This window comes from Hypomesus transpacificus, chromosome 19 (genome assembly GCF_021917145.1).
Source record: "Hypomesus transpacificus isolate Combined female chromosome 19, fHypTra1, whole genome shotgun sequence".
NCBI lineage: Eukaryota > Metazoa > Chordata > Actinopteri > Osmeriformes > Osmeridae > Hypomesus > Hypomesus transpacificus.
Window position 1 is genome coordinate 7,868,904 of NC_061078.1, and position 12,050 is coordinate 7,880,953.

Below are 12,050 nucleotides of genomic sequence, written 5' to 3' on the forward strand. Positions count from 1 at the left end.
GATGCAGACCAGTCTCTCAGGTTCTCAGTGAGTCTATCAATATAACCTCACATGCTGGTTTAATCATGACTTCAATAATGACTTACAGGACTGAGCATTTTTAGATGGTGGACTTGGGGCCTGTTTTCTTGTCTATTGAGGCCAGTTAAATGACAGGTGTCTCCTTCTTCTTCATCCTTCCAGCCATTTCAATATCCTAACTGTCGGTGGTAAGAAACTATGCACAAAGTATGTTCCTGGTACGTAGCCCTAATCGCAACCCTAACTCTAGCTGTGCGCTCCTGGTAGGTATAGCCTTAAACCTGTTAGATAGCTCTGCTGCTTGCTGCATCATCAAAGTGATGTCTTTGTGAAGCGGGTATCTGTGATGAAACTTCTGTCCTGAGAAGCTTCTCTTCCACTTCATCCTGCTCCTTAGTAGGGAATAATCACCCACCTCCCTCTCCTGCTCCTTAGTAGGGAGTAATCACCCACCTCCCTCTCCTGCTCCTTAGTAGGGAGTAATCACCCACCTCCCTCTCCTGCTCCTTAGTAGGGAGTAATCACCCACCTCCCTCTCCTGCTCCTTAGTAGGGAGTAATCACCCACCTCCCTCTCCTGCTCCTTAGTAGGGAGTAATCACCCACCTCCCTCTCCTGCTCCTTAGTACGGAGTAATCACCCACCTCCCTCTCCTGCTCCTTAGTAGGGAGTAATCACCCACCTCCCTCTCCTGCTCCTTAGTAGGGAGTAATCACCCACCTCCCTCTCCTGCTCCTCCACCAGCTGAAGAAGCTCTCTCCCAGCTTACTCCTGCTGCTGAAGGAGTTCTCTCCTTCTGCTCTTCAGGCTAAATTATTTTTAGTCTAAACTCTGTGGGTTGTCGGGGTAGATCTGGACTAGCTTCACTGTCATGGTAAGAGTACTGATGAGGGAATCGGCAAGAGTAGGGCAAAATCAATTCATGTCTAATATACAGTATACTGTACGTAATATACTCATAATTGTCATTGTGAGTAATATGTCATTTACTAATAAAACACATGTCTGGTTATGCTCTATTCCTGTTTAATGTGTCTGTTTTATTTGTTTTTCTGTGTGTTTATGTATAAGCCGTTTTATAACTGTACGGTCCATGAACAGATCAATCTCATCCATCTTTGTTCATGATGCTCTGGGTTATCCCAGCCCACACCCTGTCCCACAAAGTACCAGGCAATCCACAATCCCTGAATATCCCACAAATAAGAAGAGGGGAAATAAAAAATGACAACATTGTCTTTGACTAAATCAGACATAAGAGCATAGCTGTCAATTTGGCATGAGCATGCGGATGTGTGTAATTCTCTACAAGGGGACATAAAGACAGACAGATGGATCATTCAAGGATTGTTTATCTGTTGTTTGGTTCCTTATTACTGTCTAATGACAGAGTGAGTCTGTGTTCTGCATCTGGTCCAGTCTCTGGTCAGAAGGCCATATGACACTGTACCTGACCCCTGACCTGTGGTAATTCAATGCTACTAAATGTTACTATTTCAAATTTTTGTTTAATGTTGTTTAAATGAATAATTACATCAAACCACTTTGACAAAGTCATCATACATCACATTATCCATCAAAATGATCGTATCTACAGTATTTGCATAGGGCTGAGTCAATTCAACATTTCAGGAGTAGAACCATCTAGCGGTAGCAATAGGACAGGACATAAATACATGTGTGTCCTATAAACCATAAATATTAAAACTTATTGACTAAAAAGTCATTTGAATATTTAAGAAAGTTTATTGGTAGATAACTCAATACAGTACAACATTTTTTGAACAACATTTTAGGATTTGATTCAACAAATTATCGAAGTGATGCTGATGCCTCAGTATAACTATTCATTGGTTAGGCAGATAATAGGAAACTTCATGAAGAAACAATAAAGCAATCATAAAATCATCTATTCACAAGCTCCCTTGATGTTTGAGATTCCACAGTATCTGTTAAACTTGAGGCCTGATCCTGCAAATAACGTCACAAGCCAAGTTGAAATGTTAACAATTCTAGGGGGAGGTACAAGGCTTGGCTGGTGCAAATTGTTGGATTAGAGGTCAATCTAGTTGTTCTATGAGACAATGGGGTCTGCAGCTGGCCTCGTGATTCAGTTGGGATTCTACCTGTGGTTGCTCTGTGGCATTCCCCGCATCTGGATCTAATGCTACCATGGGATTGGTGGAGGGTGTGATTGGTGCATTGTCACAGACCCTGAAGAACAGTTGGTGGGGGTCTGGCTCTGAGGTGGGTGTTGCCGGCAGACACCTTTTTGGATCTTCATCATTCCCTGACAGGATCTCTATCTTTGGTCGGGACTCCCACTGCAAACATGGAGGGTCAGATCAGAAACAGCTACACCTCAGAAACCAGCTCTTTGTTTAGTGAAACTACATGTATGTATACAGTATGTGTTTGTATGTGTGCACAGTGAAAGCCACACGGCTACGACTTGTTCACTAATCAGCACCCCCCTCTGGAGCCGCCAGACCTCAGGGGGAGAGAGAGCGAGGGTGAGAACTGGTTTTTGTACTTTAGTCTGATTACTGAAAATGTGTGATTTTGTGACTCATGTACCGGCATGTGCGACCAGCCCAGGTGGATCAAAGCTCCCTGAGGGAAAGGACCACTTCTGTTTCTCACTTTGAAAACATTTCCTTTGTTAATTAAAATGCACTGGAGTGCAATTCACAGTTTTCTGTGTCAAACCTCCTGAATTGTATGTGTCTCAGCGGTCTGACTCTGGCTGTCACAGTGTGTGTGTGAATATGTCATGTCTGTCTGTGTGTGTGTCTGTGTGTGTGTGTCTGTGTCTGTGTGTGTGTATTTAGGTGGGAGTAAGATGACATACCTGGGAGAAGAAAGCACAGGTGGGTTCTGGATCTTCTACATCCTCCAGATCTGGAAGGTCCTAAGAGGAGCAGGAAGGGACAACAGCACCTCAGCATGGCCTTACACACTGACAGCAACTACACCAATACAATCATCCAATTCTAATGACACCTGTTTATATCTGTATATTAATATGTACTCCTAAATCCAATGGAAGTAGACTTGTACTGCTTGGTATGCAACTCACATCAATCCTTAATGGGGGACGGGTGTCAAGCTGGATGGTCTCTAGGAGCTCTGCCTCCTCCAGTTCTGTCACCATGGGGCCAGGGCCATGAGAGAGAGGTTCTGTCACCATGGGGCCAGGGCCGTGAGAGAGAGGTTCTGTCACCATGGGGCCAGGGCCGTGAGAGAGAGGTTCTGTCACTATGGGGCCAGGGCCGTGAGAGAGAGGTTCTGTCACCATGGGGCCAGAGTTGGGCTTGGCAGTGTCCTGAGAGGGAGCTCTCCTGCCCAGGAATGGTTGTCTACATTCTGACTGCTCTGGCATCACCTCTTCTGTCTCAACCTTGTCTCTGTCTGCTGGACTTGTCACAGAAAGATCTAACTGTTCTTTTTCTAACAGGTCATTTCTCTGCTCCTCTCTCACTAACTGGTCTTCCTTCTGTTCCTCTCTCACTAACTGGTCTTTCTTCTGCTCCTCTCTCTCTGAAAGTTCTCTCTGTGTCTGTAAAAACTCCTCATGGGCTTCCAGACTGTCCTGGACAAAAGCCTGGATCTTCTCCCTCTGGCCCAGACCCTGGCTCTCCTCACTGGTGCCCTGGCTCTCCTCACTGGGGCCCTGGCTCTCCTCACTGGTGCCCTGGCTCTCCTCACTGGGGCCCTGGCTCTCCTCACTGGTGCCCTGGCTCTCCTCACTGGGGCCCTGGCTCTCCTCACTGGGGCCTTGGCTCTCCTCACTGGTGCCCTTGGTGTCCTCATTGGGGCCCTGGTTTTCCTCTGGGTCTGTGACTGAGTCTTCACAATTGTCTGGAATAAACAAGCAAACACTTATCAAGCTAAGTGTACATTATATGTGTGTCTGTTTGTGTGTGTAGAAAAGGCCCCAAAGTTCCACTACAGTGTGTGGTGCATGTGAAAAAGTGTGTCTGCCTACCTCTCTCTTGTAGCTCTCGAAGACGACGCCTCTCCAGTGCTTTTTCTCTAATGGTTGCCATGGCGTCCAGACTGTCCTGGATCCTCCTCCTGTCACGTGTCTCCCAGGATTCCCTCTCCCTGCGCTCTGCCTCTAGCCCCCCTGCAGCCCATGCCTCTGCACACGCCCTGTACACAGCAGCCAATACTTAAGCCCTAAGACCACCCTCTCACCGTGCTGAGCAACACCAAAGATCCAGGCTCAGCTCACCTGTCCTTAGGGAACACGGGCCTGTCATCCAGGTAGGTGAGTTGTTTGAGACGCACAATCACAGTCTTCCTGTAGTTCAAGACCTTCCTGACCACTTCATTTCCCATCAGGCTTAGAACACGCTAAAACATCAAGGAAAAACAAACAAACCAGCTTTTTAACACCAGTAAAGGCATGGTAGAGTGATCACACCAATATCTTAACACTATAAAAGGCAAAGCCAGGAAGTGATGTCAGACCAGTTGGGGCATGGCCTCCAGTACGCTGACTATGTCAGGGTCCTTCAGCTGGTTGTGTGACAGATCCAGCACACTGATGGAAGGGCAACTCTTCAGGTGCTCCAGATCTGCTGACGTCTCCAGCTTATTATGGGATATCTGCAAGGTGTTCAGCTCAGGGAGGCAAGCTGGGGAAACACACACTCCTTAGATGATGTACACACACAAAACACAGTGAAGGCTGACCAACTTACATATGTTCTCCACGGTGTGTATGTAGTTGTTGCAAACATTGAGGCTGCTGAGCTTGCTGAGCATTTCGAGGTTCTCCAGCTTGTGGATGAGGTTTTGGTGCAGGTACAGACAGCGCAGGTCAGTTTGGGCTTCCAGGTTCTGGATGCGCTGCAGTCCATTACACTCCAGCCACAGACACTTCAGCCCAGTGTATTCTTCCAGATTCTCTATGACAGAGAAGCCTTTGGGAACAGGAGGGGATTTACACTGCTACCCATGCACTAACATACATTGTCATACTGCTACCATCTCAGATAAGGACGTTTTAAGTGATATTGGTGTAATAATTTGGCTACACTACCTTTGTAGTGTAGGTACAATGTGTCATTCAGACGTGGGGTGACATAGAGTTTATTCAGCTTGCAGTGATCCCTCAGAAATTTCTTTGTGATCCTGTGTTAAGACAAGCTCATTCATTAATATTTGGTCAATAGGGCTGGCAATGTGTTTAAAATGTTTGGCATTCCACGGGCTTCACCTTGGCCCCAAATCCTTCTCATTTTTGTCTTGCTGAGAAAGGACTTGCTTCCGTTGATCTCCATGCTTGGTTTTTACTTCAGAGTGCAGGTCTTCTGTGGAGGCAAACATATACGCAGCTAGCTTGCGGAACACTGCTACGTCAAAGCGGAACAATGGGTATACTGTATATTACATAAATGTAATGTTTTTCATGTCACCCATTTCGGTCGCCTAATTTGAACTAACCGTGTTGAACGGAAGTTGACTCCGTCTCCAGAAGCACTGCATCACCGGCTTGCAGCAAATTTGCTATCGCCTCCTTGTCTCGCTTCTCAACGTTTTCCTCGCCGGAATCTTTTAGTTCGGGATGCATTGTGGAATTTAAAAACAAACACCTTTATAAATCTTTAAACAACTTGCTACTTGGATGGTTTTAACTAATATTTTAAACAATAATTAGCTGTAAAGCTTGTTGGTATGTTTTTCAGTAAGTTTATCACTCTCCAAATCCTCTTAGCACTGCACTGTAACGCGCCTCCATGTTTCCATGGCAACAGGGAAACATCAGACAAGGACCGTCCTCGATTATTTTGATTGGATTAAAAACGTTGACGTTCCACATCTATTACTAAATTCTGAGTCAGTGTACTAATTTAATAGCCTATAGACTTCAAACCTGTGAGTAACGAGAACAATTCGTAAATAAAATGTAAAACTGTCAGGCAGCGATAAACGGGTATTTGTCTGCGCCACTCAATTATTAGAATATCAATTTAGAACAACTTTATCATAAACTTCATACACAGGACTCCTTATGACATAATTAAAACGGCGAACAATGACGTAATAGCGTTATTGTTGGTGTAATTCAATCATTTGTAAGGTGCCATCGCTTTCCACCTAAAGTTTAAGGCGGAATATTTGAATAATATTCCGTGGTGACATGCAGCACACTGGCACACAGCCGCGCGGCTTCACACAGTTCGAGCTAGACTCGGTGGCCGACTCCACCTACTTCCAGCGCGCACCACCTAAGGTAGGCATGGCAGGTCTTGGGGGACTGACTCAGGGGCGAATCTAGGTTCCCACTTTTGGGGGGGCTAAGCCCCTAGATAAAACCTATTATTTTTCCTGTGACCCAGCAAAACTAGGGGGTCTGGGAGCATGTTGCCCCATAAGATTTTTTAAAAAAATATCCTTTTAAATCGTGTGTTCTAGTGGGTTTTAGGAAGAGAACCCACTTTTTTTTGGGGGGGGGGGGGGCTAATGAAACTTCTTTGGGGGGGCTCCAGCCCAAAATAGGGCTAGATACGCCCATGGACTGACTTCACTGAATGAAGGCTTAAGTAATGATCATGGTCTACAACTAAAATGTATGGGTGATTTCCGTTTAAGACAACATGTCACTGTATGCTTGCCAGTGTGAGGCCCAGGGAAGGGTGTACGACGCAGTGTTTCATCCCAGACAGGGCTACGACCCCAGGGTGTCTCGGGATGACAAGGCTGTTAACCTGACTCTCAACATCTACAAGGAGGTGAGGCTGGAGGCACCAGGGGCCATGTTGTAGGCCTACCTGCGTTGCTCTTTCATCGGTCACTTTATATAGAGGAGAGGGGAACGAGACACATAATGACACAAATAGTAGGTTCATATGTTTAATTAAGGTGATGGGGGAGGGGAGAAGGAATGTAAGGGGGCAAATGAGGGGGTTATAAAGACAGTAATGTTAACAATGATAAGGGCGATGATGGTGGTCCATGATGATGATGATACAAACCCTGATGTGCCACAGGAAAGGTCTCGCCATGTGCCCGTCCTCTCGTCCAGTGTGTATGGTTGGCGTGTGAACAAGCCCCTCGAGCCCCCTTACAAAAAGAACGTCCGTGTGCAGTTGATCAAGAAGGGTTTCTTCCGCTCTCGAGGGACCGGCATCCCCCTACAAACAGAGATGGCAGAGCTGAATTAAAAATGCTGACTTTAATAAAACATGAACTTTATAGTTTTAATCAGACTAATATAGTTTTCCTGCATATATAAACCGAAATAGTCCAATAAACCATGGGGGCATGACCCAATGTGCTGTGTGACTGACAGATGTTTCCACGCTAATGCTGCAATTGAGACCTGCTCCTGATTCAATACTTTTCAAACGAGCTGCATATCTGTCAAAACGGACAGACCCATGGCTTATTACCCCCACCCCTTTTACATCATAATTAAACAAAATGAGGGGAAAAACTGGAAAAAGGTCCACTTTTGGGGGGAAAAGAACCCCCCTACCACTAGGCTGGCTATGGGCCTGCACATAGGCCTAAATAACTTTTATGAATCACATCTCAGAGAAACATATTTCAGAATTTGCACTGATGGTGTTGGCCTACTGTCCATGCCTGCCCTACACTGAATATCTGAAAGCTGTCAACCTCCTTCCAAATTCCTCCGAATACATGTCTGTAGACTCAGAATATACATATTAAGGAAAATATAAAGCTCGTCACACATTAGGCTACATTGCACACACGTATCATAGGCATATAGGCAATGCGAAACTACATATATTCACGGTCAAACATACACACACGGAAGTCCTATAGAGATCTCCCAGAGACATTTTGACAACCTTGTGTGAATTCTTACACCTCGTGGTGAAATGTTTTAATTGAGACTGCCTCGGTTTGGCTTACTAATTAAAGCCATTCCCCGGTATTGGCAAGCGCATGCAGAACAACTTCGGGGATGTATACTGTACAGTATATATATTGCCGTCATACATTTCAGACAATTTTGCATCTTAAAAGTTAACTCGCCGAGTATAGCTTGGTATCTTCGCTTGGATGACTAGAAAAACTTCGGACACGTTTCACGTTTATTTCAAAACCCATCCCGCCGGCCATCGCGCGCTCTTTGGCTTGCTGGTGTTGACTGCCCGGGGCCGGCATCTGAACTGGAGAAACAGACTACAGTGAGTCTTGTGTAGTCGAAAATGGAAGAACTAGCCCGTGAGAGTATCTGCCTGCTGGCAAGATCTGCGTCGCACGCGGACCCCCCACGCCTTGGTTCGTTCGGTGCCATCTTCATCATGCTGAAGTCTGCCCTGGGTGCGGGGCTGCTCAACTTTCCATGGGCCTTCGAGAAAGCTGGGGGAATAAACACAGCTGTCAGCGTGGAAATGGTGTGGTAACATCCTCCTAAAATCACGAAAACCAGTATGTTTAAGATGTCCATCCTAGTTACACAACATGTCATGTGCTTGAGCCTGCAGTGGTGTCCTATTGAATTAGACTCTAGGGAAACTGCATTGCAGTGGTTTTTGCTCAAGAAATGTAAACTGTTTTTGTTTCAAGTTAGCCTCTGTTGTGAATTTTCTAATCTCTACAGCAGTGGTTCCCAAACCTGTCCTCAGGGACCACCTGTCCTGCATGTTTTAGATGTTTCCCTGCTCCAACACACCTGATTCAAATGCATGTTCGTTACCAAGCTTCTACAGAGCTAGATAACGACCCATTCATTTTAATCAGATGTGTTGGAGCAGGGAAACATCTAAAACATGCAGGACAGGTGGTCCCTAAAGACAGGTTTGGGAACCACTGCTCTACAGTGTTAAGAAAATTATAACTCAAGATAAAATGTGTTCAAACATATCAGCAACATACTGTGGGCCTACTTCTCACCCAGTTGTGGTTTGTGATGAGCGTGTATAGGTATAGATCCTCTCCTCTGTGTGAATGAGGCATCTTTTCACATGCATGTTCTAATGAGCCCTCACTGCACACACCCAGGAGCCATCATGTGACAGCTGAGCTAAGAGAAGGGATAAGGCTACTAGACACTGGAGACATTGGAGTTTAATATTGTACGTATGTCATTATGTCTATTATCACCCCCCCTCCCCCCCTCAGGTGTCACTGGTGTTCCTTATTAGTGGCCTGGTGATCCTGGGCTATGCCTCCTCAGTTAGTAGACAGAATACCTATCAGGACGTGGTGCGGGAGGTGTGTGGAGGCGCGATTGGCCAGCTGTGTGAGGTCTGCTTCTGTTTCAACCTCTTTATGATCTCTGTGGCCTTCCTGGTGGTGGTGCAGGACCAGCTGGAAAAACGTAGGTCACATAATTACCACAACCACATAACCACCATGCAACTACCACACAACTACCTCTCAACAGCGTTATGGTCCCCAGAAAATACTGACCACTCACAAATGGTATTCCTGAATGTACCCACCAACATGTTTGTTTTACCTGAGGTAAACCAGTGTCTTTGTGTTTAATGTGTTTTAAGAAGTCAATGTGTATTTAACCTTTGGTCTGGTACCTTGATCTGTGTGTTTCAGTTTGTGTATCCCTGTATGATGCTGTGACTGGGTCCAGCGAGGTGGAGATGCCATATCACTGGTATACAGACCAGCGCTTCGCCCTTTTTCTCATGTGCCTCATCTTCATCCTCCCCCTCTCTATTCCTAAAGAGATTGGCATACAAAAATACACCAGGTATATCAGAAACTAGAACTACACCAGATATAGGAAATATATACCAGATAAGCCTGGAACAGCATATACACCAGATAAGCCTGGAACAGCATATACACCAGATAAGCCTGGAACAGCATATACACCAGATAAGCCTGGAACAGCATATACACCAGATGAGCAAGGAACAGATAATATACCTAGTAAGCCAAAAACAGGAAATACTCCAGGTACGATTCAGGAACAGAAAACTTAGGGTCAGAGTTCTACAGAAGAAGGGAATGCCTTTTGTAACTGTATTACCCCCCCCCCCCCCTCTCTCTCTCTCCCACACCCTCTTTATTTCTCTCCATCTCTCTCTCATTTAGTGTGTTGGGCACCCTAGCAGCTACATACCTCTGTGTGGCTGTTATTGTAAAATATTACTTAATGGAGGACTATACAGCCATCATCACCCCAGAGCACATTCAAGGGTGGGTAATTGTGTGTGTAGGCTACAATTAAGAATGATGAATTATAGTATAATGGTTGTTCATCAATATTCTTTGTGATGTGTATTTTTAGCATAGGCTCATGGGCATCGATGTTCAGTGTTGTGCCCACCATCTGTTTCGGCTTTCAGGTACAGTTCAAGCTTTAACATATTTGAAGTACTGTCATTATGTCTAGTGTTAGGGGTGCTTCATATGTGTCTGTGTGTGTTGCAGTGCCATGAAGCCTGTATTGCTATTTATAGCAGTATGGAGAACAAGAAACTCTTCCACTGGGTGGTCATCTCGGTCATATCTATGTTCTTCTGCCTGCTCATCTACACTCTTACAGGTCAGCTCACATGTCAATCAGGAGACAAACTCGGTCACACCCACCACAGCAATAGAACAAACATGACTCAGCTCCATCTGTTCGCTATCATCACCATCTTCATGTTGTTAAATTGTTTAATTGTAACTTGTTCAACTACATGCTCTTATGGTTCTTCCCTTTGGGACCTATTTAGTTTTCACAATGTATGTTAAAATGTTACAAAACATTTTGGCTACCCGCAATGTTTTGGGCTATCTCGTAGTTATGATCAGTGACCTATGCACCTTTGTAAAGCTCTCTTTTGGACGTTGCTTTGGATAAAAGCGTCTGCTAAATGCATAATTGTAATGTAAATGTATATCTATCTCTCTCTCCATCTCCCTTTCCCTACATTTTCATCCCTATCTTCCTACATCCTTCCTCTCTTTTTCCATCCCCCTCTCCATCCATTCCATCATCTGTCTCAGGTGTGTTTGGCTTCCTGACATTTGGACGCGTTGTAGCATCTGACATTCTTATGTCATATCCTGGAAATGATGTTGTCATGATCATTGCCAGACTCCTGTTTGGAATCTCAATCATCACGATCTATCCCATTATTCTACTACTGGGCAGGTACAGTAGGCCTTAATTACTTTCTGGACAGGTAGGTCTAAGTAACACAGCAGGGCATGTAGGCCTTAATTATACTATAATTCTAGTCTCCATTTTGAACTCTCTTTCTGTCTGTCCCTTTCCTAGGTCAGTGATCCTGGACCTGATGCAGCGTGTTCAGCGCAGGCGTCACGGTGTGGTCACACATTCCTTTGAGAAACAATGCAGAGTGATTCTTACAGTGGTCTGGATCACCATCACTCTCCTCATCGCCATGTTTGTTCCTGACATGAGTGAGGTCATCGGGGTCATCGGAGGGATCAGCGCCTTCTTCATCTTCATCTTCCCCGGTAAGATGGAGGTGTATGTTTGAGTAATGGTCTGTCAACATCCATTACAAAAAATGCCGATCTTGATCAAAAAACTAAACAACTGTATTAAGGCTAAGACTATTACAACCTGTGTCCACTAATGCTCGTTTGTGTGCGAACAGGTCTGTGTCTCGTGTTCCTCATGCAGTCAGAACCTGTGTCTCACAGAGTTCGGTAAGCCCAGTGTAGTTGAAACACTGAACATTCAGAGCCAAGAGGTAGAAGAGTAACTATGAAACCCCCACCCCATGCTTTTGTATGTTTCTGTGCAGGGTGTTACTGACAGTTTGGGGTGTGGTCACTATTGTGGTTGGAGCCTTCATCTTTGGACAAAGCACCACAATAGCCATCATGGAGCTCTTCCAGAAGTTCTGATCAGCAGCAGGAGCAGCTTTAGGGGGTGTATAATGTATAGTATATATGATACATAGTATTATTTCATGTAGTGTATGACATAGTACACCATATAGTATGCTATATAGTATAGTAGAGTTAAATGTGACATAATATAATTACAGGATTGTATCTAATGAAAAAGGAGTGCACACACAAGATTGAGCATGTTTAGGTTATTGGTTTACAAAT

The 12,050-nt window shown here is 45.0% G+C and overlaps 2 protein-coding genes across 2 annotated transcripts; one reads left to right on the top strand and one right to left on the bottom strand.

Annotated features, from left to right (window-relative positions):
* Nucleotides 1-1,289: 1,289 nt before the first annotated feature.
* dnaaf1 (dynein axonemal assembly factor 1) lies at nucleotides 1,290-5,601 on the bottom strand. The gene is made up of 11 exons (XM_047042363.1): nucleotides 5,475-5,601; nucleotides 5,248-5,383; nucleotides 5,071-5,162; nucleotides 4,730-4,951; nucleotides 4,497-4,663; nucleotides 4,258-4,379; nucleotides 4,009-4,175; nucleotides 3,100-3,881; nucleotides 2,872-2,931; nucleotides 2,147-2,344; nucleotides 1,290-1,325 (listed from the first exon to the last, which is right to left on the bottom strand). The coding sequence occupies exons 1-11, from the start codon at nucleotides 5,599-5,601 to the stop codon at nucleotides 1,290-1,292; spliced, it is 2,109 nt and encodes a 702-aa protein (XP_046898319.1).
* A 2,421-nt stretch (nucleotides 5,602-8,022) lies between these two features.
* slc38a8b (solute carrier family 38 member 8b) lies at nucleotides 8,023-11,840 on the top strand. The gene is made up of 10 exons (XM_047042465.1): nucleotides 8,023-8,401; nucleotides 9,129-9,327; nucleotides 9,561-9,717; nucleotides 10,065-10,169; nucleotides 10,261-10,318; nucleotides 10,404-10,518; nucleotides 10,968-11,115; nucleotides 11,242-11,444; nucleotides 11,588-11,639; nucleotides 11,738-11,840. The coding sequence occupies exons 1-10, from the start codon at nucleotides 8,213-8,215 to the stop codon at nucleotides 11,838-11,840; spliced, it is 1,329 nt and encodes a 442-aa protein (XP_046898421.1). The 5' UTR covers nucleotides 8,023-8,212.
* The last annotated feature ends 210 nt before the right edge of the window (nucleotides 11,841-12,050 follow it).